The following is a 25,701-nucleotide window of genomic DNA, read 5'->3' on the forward strand; positions in this document are numbered from 1 at the left end:
AGGGCAGGAGGGAGGGGAACAAAGGAGAGGGGAGGGAAGAATGCCAGGGTCCCTCTCTGCACGCCCCCCCAGGCTCCCACCCTCCATCCCTGGTCCTGTCCTAGTTCTGTCCACCATCCCTGTGAACAGCCCCTAGCTCCCCTCCCCACCTCCCACCCCCGCTTGGGGGGACCCCTTTTCACACATCCTTTGGGGTTTTAAAACCTATGGGCTTTATCTTAAAGGGAGTTCAAGAGTTTCTAAGGTACAAATCCCACCCCAGCACTGTCACTCTCCTGGGGGTTGAAGAGCCAAGCTCGCTTAGCACCCAAACCTTGCCCACCAGTCCCTCCTTGCTGGAACCACCCCCTCTGCACACACGCTGACCCCTGCCTGCCTGCTGGCCCTGCCACCTCCCCTGCCCTCTTGCCTTGCGGCCCAGATACTTCCATCATCGCAGGTTTATCCTATAGGGTCTTATTTGATCAGCTTTATCTCCCAGAATGGGCCCCTTGAAGGCAGGGAGGCCAGAGGCTGTTTCTAGCATGGCCAGGCCTCCTCAGGGAAGTGGTCAGGGGGTGGAGGCTGGGAAGGGGGAAAGGCCCACTCTTGAGGTGAGGAAAGGTGGGGTGCAGGAGTGTCTGGGCTCCAGGTCCTTGCCTGGCAGGCAGAGCAGTGCTCGAGAGCTGTGGGTTTAGATCTCATTCCCGTCTCTCGCTAACCAGGAGCCCCTCAGTGCTAAGGTTCTCGGGAGAGGGGGTGAGGCTCACAGGGGCAGGAGGTGCTGAGTCACGAACAGGAGCCCCCACCCTTACCCCCTGACCAGAATGGCATGGAAGGCAAGGAGCACGCACAGGTAAATAAATAGTTTGTTTATTAGTAATATGTTACATTATTAAAGTGCATTGAGAAGAGATGCAGGGGCCGAAGCTGGAAGGCCACCAGCCCCAGGCCCTGCCCCAGGCTGGCCAGACACAGCCAGAGAAGGGCCCAGCTCTCTGCTGAAATCCATGGACAGGGCTGGGGGCAGAGCCACCCACCTGGAGAGCTTGGCCCAGGCCGTCCCTACAGGAATTCACAGTTTAGCCTAAGTTATAACATGTCCTGAGCTGAAGGTGGGAGGCTAGGAGCATGGAAGCACAGCCCTTGGGGAAGGGGGCTGAGGGGAGGGGAGGGGACTCCCCCCGCCCCCCAACCCCCAATGCCAAGGGCAGAGTCCTAGAAACCTCCCCCTGAGGACCTGGCTCCTCCTTTGAAATGAACACGGTGAACCTAGGGCTCAGTTTTCTCCTTCATTCTCCCCTGTCTCCCTCATCCCACCCCCTCCCGCAACCACCCTGACCAGGGGCATGGACCAACGTCCCCTTCAGACTGGGCTCCCAGGGCAGAGCCAGCTCATGCTTCTCTCTTCAAACCCATGCCCATCCCTGGACTCTCATCCCATTCCCAGGAGCCGTAGACTCAAGCCCCCCCCCACCCCGCCATGACCCATCCCTCCCCCAGCCCCTCCCTCCCCACCCTACCCCGCATGTAGTTTTGGTATTTCATACAGATGCAGTCAGAAGTAGCTATACATGAAAGAAGCCTAACATAAAAATAGAGCTTTTTCCGTCCTTCCGTCCGGAAAGCAAACATCCTTCAATAAACATGCAACGCAGCTGCCTAAAGAGACCCAGGGCTGGTGAGGAGGTCACAGAGGGCAGCCCCGGGCCTGCAGGAACACTAGCCTCCCCGAGTCCTGGCAGGAGGGAGAATGAGGGGACGATCTGGGTCTAGAGAGTCCAGAAGGACTCGGGCCTCAGCCTTAAGGTCCAGAGATGGGGTCCCCCATTCCTCTTTTTAAACCCCACTCTCTGGCCCACAGGCTCTTAGGCCAAGAGCATCACTGCATTTCATCCGTTTGAGGAGGAGTTTTTGAAAAATAATCTCCAAAAGATAAAAGTCTTGGGTCATCAAGGCCCCAGCTTCAGAGTCAGAGCCTGCATTCCGTGGCCCGCAACACCCTCGCCCCACGGGGGCCCAACAGCCGCCTGCGGCTGGCCATCTGCAGGCCCGGTGTCCCCCGTCAGGTTTACACAGTCCCCCTGGGAAGAAGTGGTGGGCAAGGAGCTCGCGGGCCCCGCCGGTTCTGGATGTGAGACTTTTCCAGTGCCTCGGGGCTGCAGAAGCCTGCAGCACACCCGGCCCCGTGAGGCTCTAATGGACCAGCAGGCCAAGCATGAGCGTGGGCAGGACACCCAGCCAGAGGCTGGTGGCCAGGGTGCAGGCGCGGCCCAGCAGCTGCGAGGTCATGGCGCTGTCCTCGCGCAGCAGCTCCCAGTGCTGAGCTTCACGGAGGTAGGAACCCTCCTGGGCCTCGCAGTAGTAGTGGCCGTAGTGGAGGTCCGTGAGGTTCTCGATGAACAGGATGCAGTTGGGGCTCTGGTGGCCGGGCTCACAGCTCTGCTCCACGCTGTTCTCGTGGCGCCAGGAGTAGGTGGCGTGGCGGGACTCCATGGGGCAGCTCAGGTAGTAGCGGGAGTTCTGGGCCAGGGAAACCTTCTGCAGCGGGGCCTGTTCTGGGGGGCGAGGGGAGGGAGCCGTGAGGAGCAGCCGAGGGCTCCCAGGGCAGGCTGTGTCCTCCCACGCTGATAGGGCTACAAGGCCAAGGCTTCTAAATGAACATGGGGAAACTAGCCCCCGTCTCCTCCTTACTCTCACCTGCCTCTCTCACCCGACTCCTTGTAGAACCCCCACACCAAGGGGGCTCCCTCCACAGGACTGTCCTGCCCCATCTGTCTGGAGCCCCCAGGACCAGACTTGGCCTCCCGCAGACAGGGCAATTGGGGCACGAATGTACCACCCGCATTGGACTGTAGCCTCTGAGCTGGGCCAGATAGGTACCTGGCTTCGGGTTGGGGCACCCCTTGTGTGGCTCGACTGGATTGATGGACTGCAGCACTGGCCTGGAGTTGGAAGGAAGAGAGAGGCTAAGAAAACAGGAGGCCACAGGCCCGGCCCCTTCCCTGTTCTCACCCCTGACCATTAGCAGCAGTGGTGCCCACCCAGAGGAGGGTCTGGCCAGAAGGGATGCTGCCCATCAAGCACCACTGCTGTGTTCACTTTCTCCTAGGAGCAGGGGGCCCGGCCAACATACTCTTGGGAACTGTAGATGGAGACACAGCGGTCCTGGTACCAGCCGCAGTAGGGGTCGCGGGCCATGAGGCAGCCATGACAGCCCCCGGTGTAGACTTCACACAGGTCCAGGGGTACCTGGCTCACCTCCCACTGGGAGTTCACATACAGTTTCCGCTGGAAGGAAAAACATGACCAGTCAGGCCAGGGATCCCAACTGAGTTCTAAGCCCCCAGGTGGAGGCCCAGCTGCCTGGCAGGCCTGGGGGCCCAGAGACCCTGAAAAGAACATGCAAGTCACACGCAGAAGGGCTCTGTCCTCAGCTGGCGGTCACGTCAGCCCCACAGGGTGGGTTGGGGATGGGGAGGCTCACCCGGTCAGCGTCCAGTGACATGGACTGGATGGCGGCCGCCCGGCGGAAGGGCTGGATCTCCAAGATGTTGAAGGCAAGACCGTGCTCCCGCTCCCCCGGCTCTACCACCTTGTGGATGGTGCCCTTGTCTGTGGATGAAGGGCAGAGGGTCAGCAGGCGGGAGCCCCACCACAGTCAGGCAGCCTCCCCCTGGGCGGAGCTGACCAGGAAAGATACGGGTGGGCAGGGCTGTAAGTCACGGCTCAGGCGAGCATCAGAGGACAGGGTGGGGTGGGGGGAGGACAGCATGACTGGGGAGGGTCTTAAGGGCCCAAAGATATCACAAGAAGTTTCCAAGGCTGGGCCAGGGAGGCCATCCCAGGAGGCTCTGGGTTCCCCAAGGCCGCAAGGGGAAGCTGGAGCACGAAGAACAGAACCAGCAGTCCCACGTGCCCCAGCACTGCCAAGCCTCCAGCTACATGCATCAGTTACAGCACTTCATTTAATCCCCCACTCCCCTGGGAGGCGGGTATCAACATCCCCACTTCAAAGAAAAGGAAATGAGGCTCACAAAGGCCAAGCAACTTGCTCAAGGTCACGCAACTGTTAACTGGAACCCAGAGCAGGCAGAACCAGACCCTTCCAACCTCTTCTGTTTCCTGGACTCTTTCAGGTGTGCTTTCTTTAAAATAAACTTTTTATTTTGGAGTAATTTCAGATGTACTGAAAAGTCACAAAGACAGTCCAGAATTCCCATATACCCTTCACCCAGTCTCCCCAAAGGTTAGCATCTTGTATGACTGTGAGATTTGTCACAGCCAAGCAGTTGACACTGGTTTGTTATGATTAAGTCGACTGCAGACTTTATTGGGATTTCACGGGTTTTTCCGCTAATGTCCTTTGTCTGTTCCAGGATCCAATCCAGGATTCCATACTGCATATGCAGTCTTAGGGGATTTTTTTATTTTTCTAAAATCTTAGACCTGAAAAGGACCTTAGGTTCCACATGGGGATCCCAAGGTCATATATGAGGCTGCCTGCCTCAGAGCCCAGAGCTCTCTCCATTCACTCCTGTCAGGGACTAACGGGCATCTTGACCCCTGAGTCCTCCCAATCCTACCTCCCCAGCTGTCCCAGTTTCTAGAATAGCCTACCTCCCTTTCCCTCCCTCCCAATTTCCCAGGGCATCACTTGCCCCAAAAAAGCAGTCAGATGATTAGATGACTGCCTGCCGGGGACATTACCTCTAAGTGTCCACGATCCCCGCTCTGCGGGTCCGGGGATGTGGTCCCTGGCTCCCTTGGCCTGACAGGCTCCCAGCCCCAGCACTACATTCACACCCACACTGCCCTTCACCTCTTCCACACAGCCCGGTGACAACCTCCCATAGCTTCTTCCAGCTGTAAGAACCTCCCATCCTCTGCAGAGGGCTCAGAAAGTCCTATTTCCCACCCAGCCCCATCCTTCATGCTGCAGACTCCAAAACGGTACCTCTCTGATGGCCCTCAGGGAGAACCAAGACAAATGCCCTCATCACTCAAGTGCATCGGCTTCCAGGTCTGCAGAAAGGGAGCCTACAGCTCCCTCAGCCCAGGACCAGCCTGCCTTGTCCTGGCTCCTGCTCCCAGTCCTACATTGTCACCCCGCCTACACCCCAGGGCTCCATCCTGCTGGCTGGTCACAATAGCCAGGCCATCCGCTGCTGGAGCAGAGCAAGGACAGGGGTCAGTGAGTGGAGCCAGGGCGCAGAGCAAGGACAGGGGTCAGTGGGTGGAGCCAGGATGAATGGAGGAGTCAAGGGGCGGATCTCACAACTCAGAAGCCAAGCCTGTGAACGGGAAATTACTCTCCCCAAGACTCCTAAGAGCCAAAAAACCAATGAGGCCACCATGACCCTGAGAAAACCCCAAGGTGAAGCAACAGCAGGAAGTCACATGGGGCGGTATGTACAATTGAGGGGGCTGCCTGAGGCCTAGACTACATGACCCCAGAGGTGTTAGGCACTGGGGGAGACACTGCTTTTTCTGATGGTGCCACTACCCAGTCCTAAAGAAGGCCTACAGCACCCTCCCCTCAACACTGATCTCCATGCCTGCTCCCAGAGCATCTTCGCCCACAGTCTGGGACCAGGAAGTTGCTCTAAAGCCACCGCAGGGCTGTCTTCTTCATGGCCAATGACCTTCTGGGATGCAGGCTCACCTTTCAGAACATTTTATTTTGCTTCTGGGGCCAGCCAGACCCCACTCCCAGAGGGAGCCCCTCTAGGGAAAAGGAGGTGGCCCAGCAGTCCTCCGCAAGACCCTGCAAAGGCACTGCTGTCTGGAGGCCCTTCCTCACATCTCATGAAACTCTTTTCATCCCATATCAGATGTTTCCTCTTAGCTGCATAATCTCAAAGACAGTGAGAGGGACCAATTTCTTCACTCTGCCTGGCAGAGGCCCATCAGACACCTGGAACCAGGCCCTTCCACCTGACTTTCCACATCTCTTCCTACCATCCTCAGGAGTCAGAGTGCTGGACCAAGCTACACCCAGCTTTCCTCACACTCAACACATTTCTGCCTCTGAATCCGGGTACCTTCTAGCCTTCAATGCCCTCCTCCTTCTGCCCCACCTCCTCCAGGAAGCCCTCACTGCCTGATTCTTCCACAGCTATACATATTAACTCCTGACAGCTCCTAGCCACTCAGTTCTCCCTTACAGGTATAACTATCCAACCAGATGTTAATGACATTATTCTTTATACTCATTTTTACCAAGTAGACTGGAAAAGAGGTCCCAGGTAGCCCCTTACCTGTGGTTAGGTAAAGCACATGGAAGGTCTCCCCATTGCTGGCATGCATGCGGTGGACAACCACTTTCTGGTAGTGGTACTTGGAGTGGAACAGTGGCGTCTTCAGAGGCCCCATGGGTTCCACCCTCTGCACCACCTCAGGGTGACTGTCGGCCACCTGGAAGGTCTCTGTGGGTATCGGCTGCCGGTCTGGCAGGCACTGGGCAAGGAGAACAGGTCCAGATCAGTGGGGTGGCTGGGAGGTGGGGTCGCGGGCTGGGCCATGGCGGGTGTCACTGCTCACCTTGCCAGGCCGTGGGTTGGGGAGGCTCGAGTGGTAGCCCTTGAGTGAGGAAGTGCAGAAGACCTTGTCTATGTCACCGAGGGAGTACACGCAGACAGCCGAGTAGTTCCTGGGGGGACAGAGAGACCACCTCAGTGGGAGGCCCAGGACCGCCCACCTCCACTCACTCAGGCCAGCCCCGCACCAGAGTATAACTGCAGCCTTGTGACCGAGCCCCCTGGCCTTCGAGCTCCATGAAGGCAGGGACTCTCCTGGAGGCCAAGGCCAGTGCCTGAGTGTTAGTAAATACCACTAAAGGAAGGAAGGAGGCAGGACAGAAAGAGGGAGGGACGGAAGTTCAGCCTAATTTCCTTCTTTTGCAATATAAAACCACAACCTGTATTCTGTCACGGAATCAGAGTTCAGAGGTCAACCCCAGGGCAAGAGGAATCCCAACACGTGCGTCCCTGGGATGCTAATGGCCATGGAGGCCAGACCCCCGCCCTCCTCCCAGCCCACTGGGTCCATGCACACGGGAGCCCCAGAGCAGGGTCTTGGTTTCCCTACCCTGCCCCCACCTTCCCCCCACACACCCTGCACTTAGGCCTGCCTTGTTTTCAATCAATGAGAGTGATTAAGAGGTGCGAATTATCAGGCGCAGGCAATGCCTGAGTGGGTGTGATAGCACCCAGCATCCTGAGAGGCCTCAGCAGCCTTTTTCCCAGGGCCCAGCAGCCGCTCTGTGTACACAGCTGGCGGACACACAGGCCCAGGAGCCATACGCATGCACACGGCACGTGTGCACACAGCTGTCTGTACACCAGCACACACATCCCCCTGAGCCCTGTGTCCACCCAACCCAGGCCCGGCAACAGCCTCGTCCCTGAGCCTGGAATCCCCGCACTTGCCATATCAGCCATCCCCTCGGCAGGGCCCAAGTGCTTTGATCCCCACTGGACACTCACCAGCCTAGCCCCAGGACAAGGGCCACTCACCAGGGGTTGGAAAAGACACCATAGACCCTAGTGTCCTTCCAGTGGCCATTAGGGTCGGGGAGCAGGAAGACATCCTGGAGCCGGTTGAAGTTCTTATTGGTGGTGGCGTCACTGCACACCAGCATGGCTTTCAGGAAGGTGTTCCACTTGGAGACGGACAGTGAACTCTCACCACCCTGGTCCCCCTGGAAATGAGGAGGGGCGGGGGCGGTCCCTCAGCACCTGCCTGGACTGCCCCACACACCCGGGGCACCTGATGCCAGGAAGGCTGGCACCCAGGCTTCTGAGGAGGAAAGGAGGCCCTGCAAGGGGGGGGACATGCCAAGGGGCGAGGCTGGGGTGCCCCACGACTCAGGCCAGGCTCCAGGTGGCAGGCCTGGCTGACCCAGGGCTCAGGGCCCACACTGGGGACCTGCAGGGTGCGGGGTCAGGTCCCCACCGAGCACACCGGCTCAGACACACATCTGCCCAGTCTTACACATTCACACTCACACACAAGACACAGACCAACACAACCCAGCATCTTCAAGCCGGTGAAACACACAATGTCAACACACTCTTGTTCCCCCGCATATGCTCGTGCACACTCTCCATGAATACACACCTGTGCACACCTTCACACATGCACGTGATCGCAACCATCACTACCCACTCACAGATGTACCCACCCTCCTGTGCACACCCTCTTCCTCCCACAGTCCCACAGACCCTCTCGCACACTTGCACACACACACTCATTCACTCCTGTTCAGGCACAGACACACTCACTTGCCCACGCTGCTCTGGCTCACCCTACACAGCTGGGCCACTCGGGACACGTTGAGAGGGGCCTCGGGATTCTTGTCAGGGTTGTCCTCTCGGAAGAAGTAGTAGATCTTGTCATCGTAGGCCTGGTCTTGGTGCACAATGGTGGCCTTGATGAACTGCGGGTCTGCCGGGGACAGACGTGAACAGGTGTGAGGCCAGGAGCCTCTCAGAGGACCCAGTCCCCGAGTCTGCACAAACAAACCCACGTCCAGTCCCACCCAGAATAAACTTCAGAACACCAGGTCCAACACCCCAAGGGGGCCGAGACTCTGCACCCCCACCCCTCACCTGTTTTGCCCTCTCCTACAAAGATGTCATTGGCCCAGGAGCAATGACTTCATGCCTAGGGACCTGGAGGAGTCCCTGGGGGCCCCTATGTCACCTCTGCCTAATTGGTAGTGGAGGGAATGGGAGTGGCCCCACATGAGCTCAGCAGAGGAACATGCTGTGGCTCCTGGGGAGCCTGCACTGGGTCTGGGGCTTCCTCTGATTTGTCCCCAGAGGGTGTCAGGCCCATTCTGCACCCACATCTTCACCTCTGCTACCCCCTGCTCCTGGCCAGGCCCGCCTCCTCGGCTCTCTCTTCTCAGGGCTGCACCCAGCTCCCACTTTCCTGATGGCCTATGGCCCCAGCAGCCCTCAGGGAGACCGCCCAGAAACATGAGGACCCCTGAGCATTCATACATGCTCGTCGGCCCGGCCCGGCCCGGCCCGGCCCAGTGGGAGCCTGACTCACTCTGCATGACGGTGTCACTGGTGTACAGCTCGATCTCACCCCTGATGCGGCGGAACCTGGGGATCTTCCCGTTATATTCCTGCTTCCGGATGGTGGAGTATACCTCATCCCCTGGACACAGTGGGAGGGCCACGGATAAGGGCATGAAGCTCTTGGAAGCCCCTCCACGGGGCCTGTGCCAGGCACAGTGCTGACCACCCTCCCCCAGCCCAGGGCAGCTGCCCTCAGGGCACCCGCCTGCTCCAGCCACAGCCCTACCGTCAAACAGAACCAGGGAGTTCTCATCTGGGCTGAAGGGCGCATAACCTCTCCTCTCCCCAAGAAACTCTGCAGAGTCGTTCACCTAGGGGAAACCAAGGGGGTCAGAATGCCACGTGGTCCCATGGTCACAGCCTCCCACGGGTGCCAGCTGCTCAGCCAGGGTCCCCATCCTCCCAGGAGCTCTGTACAAGGTGAGACCAGCCTCAGAGCGGCCCACCACCTCCTCCCACCATGGGGGGCAGAAGTCCACCCAGACAAGGGTGAGCTGATCAGGCACACAGGGAGGGGCATCCTCACCAGGATCCAGCAGCTGGGGTGCCGAGCGTTGGTGCCACAGGCCAGCAGCCCCTCGTTCTGCTTCTCCAGGAGTGTGATGTAGTTCTCACAGTCCTGCCAGGAAAGGCAGAAGGCAAGAAGTTGGTTGGAGGCCCTGGCAGGCCTAGCGCCAGGACCCTCAGTCTTGGGAAAGAAGGCTTCAGAAATCTGAGCCCAGGAGGTATCTCTAAGGAGAGCCCGAGTGGGTGCAGTTGACTCCCACCCCCCTACAAACAGAGAAGGGTTTAGGGAAGGAGTGTTTCCCCCTTAGGCCAGGAACCCTAGGACAGAGCTGCCTCTTCCAGGAATGCGGCTCCCAAGACAGGGCTAGGCCTCCTTCCTCAGACTCCTAGGGACTTTTCCAAGGGGCCCAGCCTCCCCTCTGCAATCCCTCTTCCCCACTCACCTGCTTGTCCCGGCAGGACCCCTTGGTGGAGCCAATGTTCACCTGGGGAACAGGGAGGGGGGACATGAGTCTGCCTGCCAGGGGCAAGATGCCCCAACTGCTTTCCAAGCATCCTCAGGATGGGCTCGTTTGACAGATGAGCAATTAGGGCTTCAAGAAGGGGAGTGATTTACCCAAGATCACACAGGCTACTCAGCCTGATACCCAGAGCCAAAGCCCAGAGCTCATGGGCCAGCCCAGAAATCTCACAAGACAAGGTCACGGGGTTTGGGCGGCCCACTTCCTGCTAGGCCTCCCTAGTCAGCGCTCCCCACCCGGCCAGGCGTGTTAGCTCCATGCCTGTCTCCACATCACCCCAACACCCAGGCCAGTCAGGACCACTTTCAGGGGTGTCTTTCCCCAGACACCACTTATGGGGTATCATGGGGGCTGACCAGTTCTGGAAGACATGCCAGCTCCCCCGGATTCCCTGAGGCCTCTCACCAAGGCCAGAGAGGAGATAAGATGGGGAAAGGGACTTCCCTAGTGGTCCAGTGATTAAGAATCCACGGGTCAATGCAGGGGACACAGGTTCGATATCTGGTCTGGGAAGACCCGACATGCCACAGAGCAACAAATTTTGTGTGCCCGTGTGTCACAACTACTAAGCCCATGCCCTAGAGCCCATGCTCCAAAACAAGGGAAGCTGCTGCAATGAGAAGCCCGTGCACCACCACAAAGAACAGCTCCCGCTTGCCTCAATGAGAGAAACCCCACACGCAGCAACGAAAACCCAGCTCAGCCAAAACAATCAATCAGTCAATCAATAAAAAGAAGACGGAGAAGAAAGAAGAGAGAAGGGGGCAGGAGAGGGTCCAGGCTCACCGTGCGCACGGAGGCGTTCCTGCCCTTGGAGAAGTCAAAGACATAGACTCTGTTGCGTCCGCCCACCCACACGGAGGAGCTGCCTGGCTCATGGAAAAGCACCGTGTGTGGCTCAGTTGAGCCGAAGTCCACATGGTCCTGCCCTGCATGGCCTAAGGAAGAGACAATAGGCAGAAAACGTTGAGGCTGGAAGATCCCGGCCTGCCCCCCATGCACACCGCATCCACTGAGCTAAAAGGGCTTGGAGCTGGCTATGGAGACACTGGACTCAGAGCTGTGAGCGGGAAATGAGAGGAGCCCTCTGGTAGGGGCTGGAAACCAGCTGTCCTCACCCCAAAGCCAAGGCCCCTACCCTACAATATGTGTGACCTCAGAGTCGGGACAGAATTTAAGGACCCCTGGGGCAAACCGACCCCCACCCCCACACTCCCCCCCTGCACACATTCTGCTGCTCCCAAGAGGGCTGGGCTTGGGAATGAGGGCCCCCAACTCTGCTCTGAGGCTCTCTGCTGCCTAGGACAGAGCAAGCGGTCACCTCCACCTCCTGCAGGTAGCAAGGCCTCTAAGAACCCCACGGCCAGTTCAGGCTCCCAGGAATCACTTTGCTCGGAACCCTCTCCCCTCCTTCAGGAGGCCCTCTCTGACCCTTCCCAGCCTAACCCATCCCCTGAGTGAGCAGGTCAGTAAGGATCAAGAGCCAGAAAGGAATCTTAATGTCCAGTTCCTCCCATTTTAGAGATGGAAAAACAAAGGTCCAGAGAGGGGCAGCCCAAACTCACATGGGCAGTAGCAGGCCAGGAACCAGAGCTTCTGCCCCCAAGCTGGACTCTGTGCCCTGGACTGCCCCGGCCTGGTTTCACAAGGATGCCAGCTCATTCCCGGGGAGGGATGACCAGCCCCCACTTCCCCACAACTCTGGGATGGGGGCCCTTCACAGAGCATAGCCTGGGACTTTAAGTAGAAGGGCTGATTGGGACAGTTTGGCCCAAAAAAGAAACCTTCTGCAGCCACTGCCTCCGGGGAGAAGATGTCTCATCTCCGGTGACATCGCTGAGGTCGTCCTGCTTGCAGGGCTAAATTACAGGAATGGGACAGCCTGCGGTGGCACCCCCAGCAATCAGCCATAACTAGCATCAGCCCGTGCCCTCAGCCTGATCACTGTTTATTCAGCTGCAGCAAACTCAAGGGCAGCAGGCAGTGACACCCAAGCAGGACACCCTCAGCCCAGACAGAAAGGAACTGCCCTGTCCTTGACTTTGGCCCCAGTCCCCTCTGTGCCATTTGAGCTATTCCTCCTGATTCTGCATTCAGCAGGGACAGAGCGCCCTACCCACCCTGCAATACTGCCCTCTCCACTTTCACCCCCTTTCCTTAAGATACATTCTTGCATGGCCAGGTCACGTGGGCAAGTGGGCTATTCTCAGACTCCACCTCAGCTATAGCCCGGCTCACTGTATGGAGGGCCTTCAGGGACACTCTAGCCCAAGGTCGCACTGGAGGCAGGAGACTCTGGCTCATCCAGACTGAGTGTTGGTAGACAGGAACGTTCATGAAGACGCCAGCACTGCGGGCCACAGAGAAGCGCTGAGCTCACAGCCCTTGGGTTCACCTGGCGAGGGCTCAGCCAGGGCTGGCAGGCTCCCCTTCCCCAGCAGTTGGGATAAAATTAGAGTGTTAGAGTGCTGGGGAGAGACACAGGTTTTCCTGACTCAGCGCCCTGGCTCCGGCTCCCCTTTCACCCGCAGCCTGAGCAGCCGCCACCAGCCCCACAGCCTAACCCGGAATTGAGACAGTCTGTAGCCCCAGCTCCCCACCTACTCCCTGAGACGGCCAGGCAGCCCAGAAAAAGCTACATGTCTGGGCCTGAAGACGCGGGGCTGGAACCTGAGATCTGAGGCCCGTCAGAGGCCAAAGGGGAGGAGCCCCAAGGTCACACTGGCCACCTCCAAACAGTCGCCTCAGCTTATGGCCACAGGCCTCAGGGGAGGGGTCTGCACAGCCGATGCTCAGCCCTAGTCGCGGAGGAAGGGGCGTGGGAGGGGCCCTGAGGGAGCCTGTGTCTGGGGTCACAGGGCCATCCAAGTGAGGAGACGCAGCCTGTCCTGGGCAGTCTAGTCTGATGGGAGAGCCATGGCCTGGCCCTGAAGAGCAAGCCCTGCGGGGAGGCCCGGCCCTACCCTGGAACCCAGTTGGAGGGGTGAAACAGCCACACCAAAGCAAGCCTCCATGGCGCTCAAGCAAAACTGGTACAGACCCCCGGGCTGCTCACCAAGTATCGCTGAGAACACACAGGGAGGGTGAGGGCTGCACGGAGGTTGGGGGGCTGCTGGGTGCATATGGGGGTGCTGCTGGGTATAGCATGCCAGGACAGCCCTGCACAGATCTGCAAGCGTGAGCCCCGCTGCGCTCAAATCCTGGCCGTGGCTGTCGGGGTCAGGAGCGGGAGGGAGGCAGGAACTGCTCACCTCATCTTGCGGGAGAAATGGGAGCCCAGGAGCATTGCCTCCCTTGACCCCGAGGCCCCCGCCCCTCTTGCCCCTGCGCCTGGTGATGTGTACCGGGGGAGATGGCACCAGCTCGGCCCCAGGACGAGGCCTTGGCCCGTTCCCTACCCCAGCCCCAGCCCGGCTCCCGCACTGCCCGAGGCCCTCAAAGGGCCTGATTGTGCAGGGGAAGTGTCTGAGCGGCAGCAGCTCGATGAATACATGAAAGGAAGCTTTGTTCAGGTCACAGGAGCGGGGGCTGGGGGGCTCAGGGGCAGGAGGGCTGCCTGGAAGTGAAGGCAGCACCAAGTCTTGGCGGCCAGGATTTGTGGCCCCTTGGCACCAAGAGGGGAGGGGGAGGCATTCAAGGCTCCACCCCAGCAGGGGTTGAGCAAGGCCGGGGCCTGCTCCTAAAGAGATTCAGTGTTGCATCCCTAAATATGTCTTCTTGCTTCCTTAGGAATCCAAAAGGATGGGGAAGGCAGACAGACCTATGCTAGATGGGTCAGAAACGCAAGAAGAGAATTCTAGGCAGTGGAAACAGCCTGAGCAAAGGTGGGGAAGCTGACTGTGTGGTGGGTGAAGAGACCTAAAGAGAGGAGAAGGGGGAAAGGTGGGCTGAAGCCCCCAGTGTGGTGATGGGGGAAGGGCAAGGCAGGGGACCAAGGCTACACCAACCCCCTGCCCTTCAGTCTCCAGAGCTGCCTTCTCTTTCCAATGAGCGGAGCCAGGATCCACAGAGCCTCCTCTCCTCCAGCATCCCCCCACCCCAGGTTGCCCTGTCTGACCAGCCTACCCCCCACTTCCTATCCTGGAAGTCTAAAAGGAGCACCGTCTGGCACCGTGTCCCCTCCCCTCACTCCCCGGCCTGACGCATTAGTGGCTGACTAAGTGGTAGCTAAAAGCTCTCAGAATAACCAGGGGTTCAGGCAGGGGAGAGGGCTAGGGATACACGGGGTGGGCATGGCCCCAGAGGCGAGCCAGGCACAAGCCCCCTATCCCCATGTGATTCTTTGCCAATCCTGGCTTCTTCTGGACCAAGAAAGGGCACACTCAGGCTGCCCTGTGCCCAGGTAGATTCCGTGGCCCCCTGAGCCCCCACCTTCCTCACTAGGCCCAGCCCCAGACAGAAATGAGGGTCAAGAAGATGACCGGGTGTCAGGGGGGCAGCCCTCCCCCATCAGGCCCCCAGCCAGGCCATCCCTGGGGCTCTGATCCTGTGGGAACCAATCAGACCTGACCCCTCTGGTGGCCCCCACCCTCCCAGCACAATACCAGCAACCGACTGTCTGGGATAAGTGTGACCTTCCGTGGAGGGGGTTTTCCTAAAGCGGGGCTGCCTGGTGGAGCATCATTCTTCCTCATCAGTGCTGAGTGCCGTCACCCTCTGGTCCTCAGCGTCCCCACATCCTCACTGCCCGTGAGAGAGGGCTGCTCAGGGGAGGGAGGAGAGGTAGCCAGAATGGGGGGCGGTGTCATAATGGAGGTGGAGGGAGCAACAAGGGATGGGCCCCACAGTCTGGTCTGGACAAGGACAGCCTTCCAAGCTGACCCACTGGCCCGACAGGCCTTGAATGCTAACCTCAAGGAGCCCTTTGAGAGCAGGGATCAGGGCGGGCTCCGAGAATGGCAGGAATGCGGTATCCAGCAGGGAGTGCCTGCAGCAGGCAGCCAGGGAGGCCCGGGCACGGGCACGGGGCAGGAGCCAGGCCACCCTCCGACTGGAGGCCCAACCACAGCCATCAGGAGCCTCCTCCCATAGTCGGGCCCCACCCTGGATCACCAGACCCACCTCACACCCTCGCCAGAGGGAGAAGAGGGAAGGCCTGCGCAGGGCCCAGGAGTTAGCCCTCAGGCTGGCCATCCTGTGGGAGCCCATAGGTCAAGGAGAAGGGAAGGGAACAGTGGCTGAGCTGAGGGGGCCCGGAGGCCAGAGAGACCGTGCCGCTGGCCCAGGTTTCTGGAGCTCAGCACCCTGCTCCAGCCCAGGACCACAGCCCAGACTTCCGTGAGAGGGTCCTCATCTTCAAAAACCGTTCGTCCCCTTCTCTCGGCTTCCCTGGGTCATCTCCTGCTCTCTACCCTACATTCCCTTGCTGGCCAAGGGAAAAGTCACTGACTTGGTAACTGGAAGGATCAGCCACCCACCATCCTTCCAGTAGGACTCTGACCTCCAGGGGCTTTCAGCAATCAAAGCCTTCAACTCGAAGGGAGGACTGTGGAACCCTGTGCGTCAGATCAGTGGACGGAAACCTTTCCCCTGGAGGAGGTGAGGGGCAAAGGAACAAATGTTTCATCGTTGCCTCTGGCAGAATGGCAGGGAGGAGGGCCCGGGGAGCCGCTCCTTGTATCCAGAAGCCCAGTTTATGGGGTGGCATGGGCCCGCGCTAAGGAAGGGTTGTGCTTGCTGTTGGGGTGCTGGCGGCACTCGGCAGGGCAGGGCTCCAGACAGCTGCCACAGCGTTGGTGTGCTGGGGCAGGTGGCGGCCCCTGAGGCGGTTCTCGGGGTCATGGGAGATGTGCCTTTCTTTATCAGCCATGGGAACAGAGGGCGGTGTGCTGAGCCATGGGGAGGGTCTTCCCACCCACCAAGGTCAGCCGTGGGTGGGAGAGAAGCTGAATGCGGACTCAGCCCGGGTTCTCTCTGTGCCCCAGTGGCAGCCAGGCGGCTGGCTGGCCCTGACTGTGACCAGGGACTGGGCCTTCCTGAGTGTGGATTCCTCCTCAGTGGATTGGACGGGCTGGTACTCGCTAAGGTCTAGGTTTTATGACCCACCGTGACTCTTGGAACAAAACACTCCAGGTTAAGCTTGGGGGCATTTGGGGAAAAGCATAGGGTTGTGAGTACTGGATAAGTCAGAGACGGCTATCTGGAGGCACAGGCAACAACGAAACCACATCCTCATCTGCCTCCACCAACTAGCTCACCAAATTCCCCCGACCACCCCGCAAAGAAGTCAGGACAGCACCTGCATGCCCATTTTACAGAAAGGAAAACTAAGGGCCTTCCATGCCACCAAGGGCTGTGTGCTCTCTGCACTGCACCACTGTTCTAGAAGGACCAGAAGGCTTGACTTGCTGGAGAGATCAGCTGGGGCAAAGGCATGAGGGTAAGGAGCAGCGTGGAGAATAAGCTGAGTGTGTGCTGGGGGCGGGGCTGAACCAAGACAGATTTGGGGGCTCAGGGAAGGCTAGCACAGAGGCCCAGCCAGACAGGGAGGAGGCTCCAAGCCCAGGGCAGGCAGGAAGCCATGTTGTCTCCGGATTCTGCCCGGATTCCACCGGCCCTTCAGCTCAGCAGGTTCTAAAAGCCCCAGAGTGAGGCTGAAGTCAGGTGGTGGCTCTTTCAAAGGAGAGGATAGGCAGAGGTACTGGGCCTGCCCTTGGGCCCAGGGCCAGAGTAGGGGTCAGGGAGAGGGCAAAGGATGGCTAAACCACCCCAAATGGAAGGAGGCAGGCAGGACAGGGGGCCTTGAGAAACAGAAGGTTCCTTAGCTCAGCCTTAGCCTGGGCCAGAGGGGAAGAAGGGAGGGGTCAGAGAGCAAGGGCAGCCAGCCAGCATGGGCAGTTAGGGAGAGCTGGCAGGGGTCAGGCTGCCAGGGCTGCATTTCATCAGCAATCAGAGACGCCAAAGGGGGAGATGATGCAGACAACAATGATACCCCCACCTAACTGTTCCACAGCATTTACTAAGTGCCGGGTGGTACTCGAGTGTCAGATGTATTAACTCATTCAATCAGCACTGAACTCTTCGAAGCAGCTTCTCTTATTATGCCTGTTCTATAGATGAGGGCAGCCAGACACAGAGAAGTTGAGTAACTTGCCCAAGATCACCCAGCTCACTGGTGGTGTGGAGGCCGACACTCAGGCAGACTGAGTCTGAAATCTGTGTTTATAACACTGGGCTCCATAGGTGAGCCCTTGGAAGCCTCTAGGTCAGCCTCTCATACAAATGAGGAGACCGAGGACCAGAGAGGGTGGAACCTGGTCAGAGGCTACTTGGCCGATGAATGCCTGACCTCTATCCACGATGCCCTAAATAGAGTGTGTGTAAGCAAGCGTGGGTGTGCAGGCCTGCGGGAGGCAGGGACTAGGGACCTGAGGGTGTAGTGCCGCACTGCGTGCTGACTAGTACACAAGCGTCCCATGATCTCTGCCCGGAACAGAAGCATAGTCAGTGTGGGCAGGCTATAGCGAAGGGAGGGTGTGCTCAGAGACCCTTCTCTACTATCCAACCAGCCAGGCTCCCACCCAACCTGCACAGGTTAAAAAAAAAAAACACTGCTTCTACCTCCCAACTCAAGAACCCACCACGGGTCCCAACTGCCTGTCGCAGCAGGGCCCAACTCCTCCGCTGGGCAGTCAAGGCCCGCCCGTCTCTGCTCCTCTCTGCCATGGCTGCAAGGCTGCATCCCACTTCTACCCCTTCGCTTGTGCTCTCCTTCCCCGACCGCCTTGCCCCTTCTCTCTGTGCACATGGTCTTACCTGGGCTTAAAGATCTAGCCTCAATCCCCCTCTTCCCCTGCCGGCTTCAGGAAGTGTCCCAGACTGCTCCAGGCCTCATGGTTCCGTCCTCCCTCTGACCTTGTTCTATACACCATCTGGCACACACCATCTTCTCTCGGATCACACTGTTTGGTGGAATTTCACCTGGACTGTGGGGTCCTGAAGGTGAAGCCCAGTCCCCCAGGGCCAATCCAAGGCCAGGATGGGCAAGTGTGGGCAGCTGAGGGCGTTGCGTTAAAAAGGAGCAGGACCAGGGTAGGCCAAACCCCAAGGTCAGACTCAGACACCTTAGGACAGGCTCCTGGGCCACCGACAGGGTACCAGCCTTGCCCGGTGACCTTCCTCCCTCACTAGGCTGGCAAAGAGCCCCGGGCCCAGAAGACAAGGACACAAGCAGCAATCTATGCCACATTCTGCCCCAGTCCACGTCCCTGTTCCTCTGTCTAGCCTGGCTCTTCCTCCTCTACCAGGCAGTCGTCCCCGGTTGCACCACCCCACACTGACCCTTCCTGCTCTCACCTCCTGTCCCAGTCCTTGGCTGCACCAGGCTCCTGACCTCCCCAGGTGCCCTCTCTAGTCACAGGCCGCAGGCCCACCTCTCCAGGTACCAGCAGGCCCTCCAAGGGCAAACCCAGAGCCTCTCCTCTGCCCTCACCGGAAAAGGAACGGAACACAGACCTAGGCACAGAGCAGGGACTGGCTGCCCTCCTTCTGAGGGCCGCCCCCAGGGGTGCTGGGTTAGAGCCCCACCCCTGACTGGCAGAAGGGGTGCAGAGACGCAGCAGCCTCAGCCTAATCCCGGGCTGCCATGACGGTTAAACCCCGATTAGTCCATGCCGTGACACAGATCAACCTGCCCCCAGGACCTGAGGCCCAGCTGCCCCGAGGAAAAGACCAGAAGAGTGTGTGGAGCTGGCCCAAATCCAAGGTCCTGAAGGGAGGAGGTCAAGCTGCTGGGGCTCCCGGGAGCAGACAGCACTGGGGCAGGGAGAGTCTGGGTCCAGCTGAACTGGAAATGGGCTCGGGGAGCCATAAGCCTGGGGACAGAGCATGAAGACAGACAGACAAGTGGAGGGAGGCCAAGGGCTGAGGCCAAGGACAGTCTTGGGAGGAAGACAACAACCTGCTCCCGGCTCTGCCCGTCTCATTGGGTGATGCTGGGCCAGTCCCTGGCTTCTCTGGCCTCAGTTTCCCCATCTGTGGAATAAGTGGTTAGCCCAGCTGACCTCTGACGTTTGTTTTCTGACATCAGGCTGTATGAGTTAGAGTCATCCAAGAAGGCTCCTTGGAGGAAGTGAGATCGAACCAACAGAAAGAAGGAAGGGGGGCGAGTTGGGTGCTTGGAGGAATGGCCAGCAGGGTGATGGCCTTGAGGCAGGAAAGCATGGCGAGTGGGGAATGGTGAGGGAAGACCTGTGGCCAGGGTGGGGTGGGGGTGCAATAAAGGGCTTGGAGGCTGACTGGCCATCGGGAACAAGAAAGGGATGGTTGAAACATCCCTCACAGCCTGGGCTGGCTAGGAAAGGGAGAAGCCCAAGTCTTCTGACATTTGGGGGCTACAGTCCCTGCTCTAGGAGGACCCCCCTTCCACCCCCACCCTTGGAGATAGGTGGCTTCCGGGGCAGCCAGGCCTGGCCAAAAAAGGAAACCCGAGAAAGGAGGAACCAGAGCTGTCAACTAGAGCAGAGGAAGCGCGGTCAGCCCCTTGTGACACAGCTAGACTGCCCAGCAGTGGCACTGGGGGTGGAGGATAGGACGTCAGCTGGGGCCTGAGCTGTCAACTCGGGGGCCATCCACTCCTACCACCGCCGCTTGCAGGCCACTGGGTCCCACCCCATAGGCTGAGCCTCAGCTTCCCACCTGCACATTAGGGGTCCTGGCCCAGCCTTCCTCCAAGAAGGGTGTCCTGCTCTCCCTGCTTCTCCCAAGTGCCCAGCCTGGGTAGTGATCCACCCCGGGTAAGGAGGTGAAGGTTCCTGGAAGTGAAAGCTGGGCAGAGGAAGGCCATCTGCACCTCCCACACCAGCAGGGCCTGGCTGACGCTGAGCAAGCTCCTCAGCCCATGAAGCATCTCTGCTGAGGACTGGGCATCCTCACCCAGAGAACACCTGTGGTCAGGAGTCAGCAGGAAGGCTCTGGGGTCCCTGAACCCTGCCCCAGCTTCCCATCAGGGAGCTACGACACAGGGAGGTCTTCCCTGCCCGCCATGGTCCTTCCTTCCTACTGCTGGGCTGGCTGTGGAAGGCCAGGTGCCTAGCTCAGACATTCCCCTCCTACAAAAAACCCTCCTGGAGCCCCCAGCCCAGGCTGACTCAGTGTTGCCCACACAGCTCCTTGCCTCTCCTTCATCCTAGTTACAAATTCTGGGGTCTGAAATTCTGTCACACCAGGGTACTGCCTCCTGTCCCTCCCCTCGCAAGCTGGCTCCTATTCCACGCACCATCCTGAGCTATCACCTCTTCTAGGAAGCCCCTCCTCTGATTGTGCAGACTGGATTAGGTACCTCTTTGACCCCCACAGCTGCCCTCTGTGACAGGCCCTGACATGTTGCATTGTAACTGCAGGTTGACTTGCTTGTCTGTCTCCTCATCTACACAGAGACGCCTATGCACTCATCTAGTTTCTCATCCCTGGTTCCCTAGGCCCAGGACCAGCACAAGGTTGGCCCCAGCAAATGATAAATGCCAAAAATATTGAATTACTATGCCCACCCCAGGAGACACAAACCAAATGAGCCATTTCCTCCAGCTGATCAGCCATCAACATGTGAAAGAAAATGCTAGGAAAGAACAGAAAACTAAAGGAGTTCCCCTGACTTCCCAGGTTTTGGTTTCTCCTTACTGCTTGGGTTTGAAGAGACCACTACAGCCTCCACCTGCCCCGGAAAGGCAAAGGATTAGTGTTCTGATAATGATGTGCTCAGTCGCTTCAGTCATATCCAACTCTTTGCAACCCTATGGACTGTAGCCTGCCAGGCTCTCTGCCATGGGATTTTCCAGCCAAGTATACAGGGTGGGTTGCCATGCCCTCCCGCAGATCTTCCATGACCCAGGGACTGAACCTACAGTCCACAGGGTCGCAAAAGAGTCAGACACGATTTAGCGACAAATACCACCACCTGCTTTGGAAATTTGAGGAAACTGAGGCTCAGAAAAAGTCAAGGGGGAGGAAAAAAAAAAAGTCAAGCACTTGCCCAGAGGCACACAGAAAATCATCAGAGCTGGGTGCAGAACCAGGCTTCCAAATTCCCATCTCTTTCTCCCTAATCATGGTCATCTTGGGCTAGTGCCAGATCTCTCACATCCCAGCCTGCTCTTAGAATTTTCATTATTCAGGAAAGGGGGACCACAGAGCTAGCAGGAAACTCCCGGTGACATCACCAAGCATCTCTCCCAGCTTAGAAACTCCCCTTCCTCCTGGGACTTGTACCCCCTACCCCCGCCCTGTTCTGCAGGGGGAGTTCACCTTGAAGGTGATGAATACATCTGAGTCCCCAAGGGGGCAAGGATTTCCACTGGAAATGGTGATGCTTGGGGAGCCCCAGCTGTGACCTCATCCCCTTAAAGGAGGTGACAACAACCCCTCACCCTGGGGAGTGGCCCCATAATGGCTCCCCCAGCAGCTGCCGAGTCAACAATAACATCCTGTTTTTTAACTGGACAAGGGAGATGGCAGAACCAGATGGATAGTGGAGACTGCTCTCTGCTTCTTGCTGTGGACAAGCTGGCTCACCTCTGACCTTGGAGATCAGGGTCTTCGGGTCTTCTCCATCTCCTTCAACCAGGGATGGAATGGGAGAGGGGTACACAAGCATGCCCACCTCCTGCCTTCACCTGCAAACCACTCCCCTCCAGCCCCTGCTGCAGGGAGGTCACGTCCACAAAGTCACACCCTTGACTGGCCCCGTGTCAGTGACAGCTCTAGGGGGAAAAACTCCAGAGTCCTGACAAGCTCTGAGGGTCAGAGACAGGTACAGAGCTCAAGGGCACCTGGCAGGTCAGTACTAGCACATCCCTCCTTCTGTCCAGAGCTGCTCTGGGCCAACCTTTATCAGGCTGGAGAGGCATCAACCCCCCTGACAAGAGCAGGCCAGGACCTTCCTAGAACTCCCTTATCTAATCATCCCCTAGGACATGGGGGTTCAAGTAGCAGGAAATAAATGACAAAGAAAGATCCCTCTATATCCATTCCAGTCCTCACACCTGTCCTGGCTTATAATTAAAACCCCAGTTTAGGCCTCATGGAAAAGCAGCTCCAGAACTACCTTTATCCTTGGTCTAGTCATTCCTGGAGGCTGCCGTCCCCATCCCTTCACCCCACTGGTATACAGGACGTAGGCCTCCAGCAAAGCTGGGAGGGTCCTCCTCTCACCCTACTCCTGGGTTCGCCTTGCCCAAGCCCATTCCTGTCCGACTGCCATGTGTCACTCCACGGGAAATAGGAGGCAGCTGTCAGCTAGGCATACCATTACCAGCTGGTGGTCCTGGGGGACAGGTGGATGGCAGGGTTTGTCTGGCCTGTGGGGTGCCTGGCACCAGTGAAGAAGACCACAGATTGCCCTTGGCCAAGAAAGGTGAGGGGCTGGCAGACCCAAGTGGGGGTCAATAGTGCATTACCCAGCAGAGGGCACGGCCACTGTGGCTACAATAGTGAACTGCGTGCAGCAGAGACAGCACTTTGGAAAGTGGGTAAGAGGACAGAAATCAGTTTTAAATAGCCTCAGGGTGGGAACTAAGTGCCCGAGATGGGAAGGCAGCATTAAGTGCTAAAAGGTGGGTGTGCATTAAGTATGTGTGTGAAAGGGTATCTTGGGAAGACTGGGGGATGGGGAAAAGCAGAGCCAAAGGCAAGGGGTTTGGCACAAAGGGAGCCTTCAGAACACTCAGGCAAGGGGAGATTTTCGAACACTCAGATGTGGCCATCATCCCCTTCAAAGTGCACAAATGCCGTGCTGTCCAAGACAGCTAAGCGGGCCAAGGAAAGACAAGGATGCTGAGAAGGAAAAGAGAGCCCAGGTTGGAGCTGGTATGACTGAGGGGTGTGTCGGTGTCTACCTTGAGTGGATGGTCAGGGGTCCAGATGCCCCGCTCCACTTGCAGCAGGAATACCTTTGTCTGGGTAGCAGAGCTGGCCCCCAGAGTACCCTCTTCATGGCCAAGAAACGGCCTAAATCTTTCTCCACTTCCTAACTCAGAATAAGCTCTGGTCCCTGCCAGATCAGAGCCTCCTCTCTGCACTGTGAGCTCACACAATGCACAGTGACCTTGGGCGAGTCACATTCCCTCCACTGCAGCAGCAGTTCAGGCCACTTGCTTTTGGAGTGGGTTTTTCTTTTCTCTCTCTCTCTCTCTGCTAAGAATACCTGCCCCAGATAATGCTCAGGCTCTGGCAATCCCTGCAAACCGCCTCAGGCATCAAAGAGCTCCCGGAGGGGCCAAATCTACCAGCCCCCCAACCCCCACTGCCGGTCCACCACCACCGCAGGGGGGCCGCGCAGACGCCGAACATGGGGACACAGCCCAGTGGCAGGGGGGTGGGGAAGCATTTTTGTGCATTGCAGAGGAGGGGAGCTCAGCCCCTCGAGGCAGAAAACCCCTCAAACCACCCAGCTGGTTTTCCAACCCACGTACAGTGGTCTAAACTGAGGCGCCCCTGGGGGAGACTCCGGTCCCCCAAGTTCACATAACCACGAGGGCCTAAAGGCTGCACTCCTTCCCCAAATCCTCTGCCTGGGGGTCCCAATGGCCGCGCCCCACCCATCGGGCACTGCCCCCACGCTGGCGCCGAGCCCTGTGACAACTGCCACGTGCGGACAAGGGGGGAGCGACTGGTCCCGGCACTGCAGAGGCAGCGCCCGGGTGCCCGAAGCCTCCGCACCGCACCTTGTCCGGGGTCTCCACAGGGTGCCCACCCCTTTACCCGGCCCGCGCTTGGGGCCGGGGCGGGGGGCGGGGGCAGGCAGCGGGGTCTTTGTTCCCGCAGCCCGAGCGCAGCGGCGGCGGCAGAGGATCCGCGCCCCCTTGCCGGCCCCACTGGCTCCCCGCACGCAGCTAGAGCCCGCAGCTCTGGAAGACAGAGTCGGGTGGGGGTCCCGGCGGGAGAAAGGATCCCCCGCACAGAGGCCCGGGCGCTGGAGGACAGGGAGTGCCCAGGGCCGAGAAGAGGGCCCTCTCCGTCCCCCTGCGCCCGACCGCTGCGGCTCCCGGCTGCGGGCGGACTTGGAGCGACTTAGCCGGGCTCCGGCCCCCGCCGCTCGCTCGCCGCAGCGTTACACCTGCTCCTGTGTGGCCGTGCGCACATTCACACACTCACCCGGACCCACACGCTCCCGGCGGGGACAGCCCGGGACCCACAGAGCCGCGCGCAAGCACTCCTTTTGGTGCCGCACACTCCGCACCCGCCCCGCGCGGCACTGGATCCCGCGCCCCGCAGCTCGCGCGGCGCCACCTACCTTTCCAGACAGCGGAGATGCGGGGTCCGCTCTTCGGGTGGCCTTGAGAGGCGGCGGCCGTCCAGACCAGCTGCAGCAGCAGCCGCAGCGGGAACCTGGACCGAGCCAGAGGGCTGGAAACGCGGGCTCGCGGGGCGCCGAGGGCGGTGCATCTGGACGGAGGCGGTGTCATCCCCAGAGCGGAGCGACGGCGGAGAGCAGCCAGACTGAGCCAGCGCCCGAGCGTGAGCTGAAGCCAGTGCGAGGAGGCGGAGTCAAACGCCTGACCCCACCCCGCCCCTCCCCCGCCCCTCGTCTCTAGGCTAGCCAAGGGGGATGTAAGTGTCCCCCTCTCCCCCACGCCCCAGGGAAACCTACACCACCTGTTTCTGGGCAACTCCACCGTCAGGCAGAACCCGGGTGGGCAGCGAGCAAGACAGACTTATGGTCTTCTGTGATGAGCTCCAGGTTCTGTCCCCTCTCCGGGCCTTAGAGTCACTCCCCCCACAGCATAAAGGGATTGGCCTAGCCTAGAAGTCAGGAAGGACCTCTCCTGAGGGCTCAGACAACCTCGCTAATGGTCAGCTAAGTGTTTGGACCCTGAAGGATGTGGTTCTCAGAGGCGGGCTGGCCTGAGTGGACACAGCTCCTCTGAGCCTATAAGCAGAAGCAAGAAGCTTTTCCCTAAGCAAGAGGGCGGGGTTTGTGCAGAGGGTCAATAATCTGTGGGGAGCACTCAGAACCCCATCCTTGCTCTGCTGTGAGAACACGGAATTTTCATCTTGGCCTGGCTCCCTCCCCTCCCCTCTCCTCCCTTCCCCAGCCAGCAGGCTTCTGGGCTGCCTCCCCCCCAGCCAGCTGGTGTATGCTCAGAAAATCCAAACTCATTTCCATGTGAGTGGAGGGGGATATAATTAAGAAGGCCCCTTCCCCAAGTAGAAAGAGAAGGAAGCATCTTGCATGCCCAGGACTCACTGCTGGGGAAACAAAGTCAGACCAGCTTTAAGGGATCTCTGCCCACAGAATGCACAGGGTTCAGCCGAGCAGGCAACCTGATGACCCGGTGGTGACCCCCTGCAGGTCTGACCACATCCCTCTGCAGTCATCTGAACTGCCCAGGCAGCTCTGCCATCAGCTCATCTTTTCCGAGCCTCACGTCTGCCCTTTGTAAAGGAGTCTCCTCTCCCTCAAGCCAGTCAGGACCCAGACCCTCCACCTCTGCTTCAGCCCAACCTAACCAAGGATGGGAAACCCACTTCTCCAGTGCTCGTGCTGTGCCCTGCTGTGCTAAGTCACTTCAGTCGTGTCCAACTCTTTGCGACCCTGTGGCCTGTAGCCCACCAGGCTCCTCTGTCCGTGGAGATTCTCCAGGCCAGAACACTGGAATGGGTTGCCA

General features: G+C 58.9%; 1 protein-coding gene across 1 annotated transcript; it reads right to left on the reverse strand.

The window, feature by feature from the left end:
* Positions 1-836: 836 nt before the first annotated feature.
* Positions 837-24,546, reverse strand: SEMA7A (semaphorin 7A (John Milton Hagen blood group)). Its single transcript, XM_043489453.1, has 14 exons — positions 24,327-24,546; positions 10,886-11,037; positions 10,022-10,063; positions 9,598-9,690; positions 9,298-9,382; positions 9,040-9,150; positions 8,288-8,427; positions 7,497-7,681; positions 6,523-6,631; positions 6,240-6,438; positions 3,467-3,594; positions 3,116-3,270; positions 2,863-2,924; positions 837-2,537 (listed from the first exon to the last, which is right to left on the reverse strand). The coding sequence occupies exons 1-14, from the start codon at positions 24,496-24,498 to the stop codon at positions 2,176-2,178; spliced, it is 1,995 nt and encodes a 664-aa protein (XP_043345388.1). The 5' UTR covers positions 24,499-24,546; the 3' UTR covers positions 837-2,175.
* Positions 24,547-25,701: the final 1,155 nt, after the last annotated feature.

Source organism: Cervus canadensis, chromosome 17 (assembly GCF_019320065.1).
Source record: "Cervus canadensis isolate Bull #8, Minnesota chromosome 17, ASM1932006v1, whole genome shotgun sequence".
Taxonomy (NCBI): Eukaryota; Metazoa; Chordata; class Mammalia; order Artiodactyla; family Cervidae; genus Cervus; species Cervus canadensis.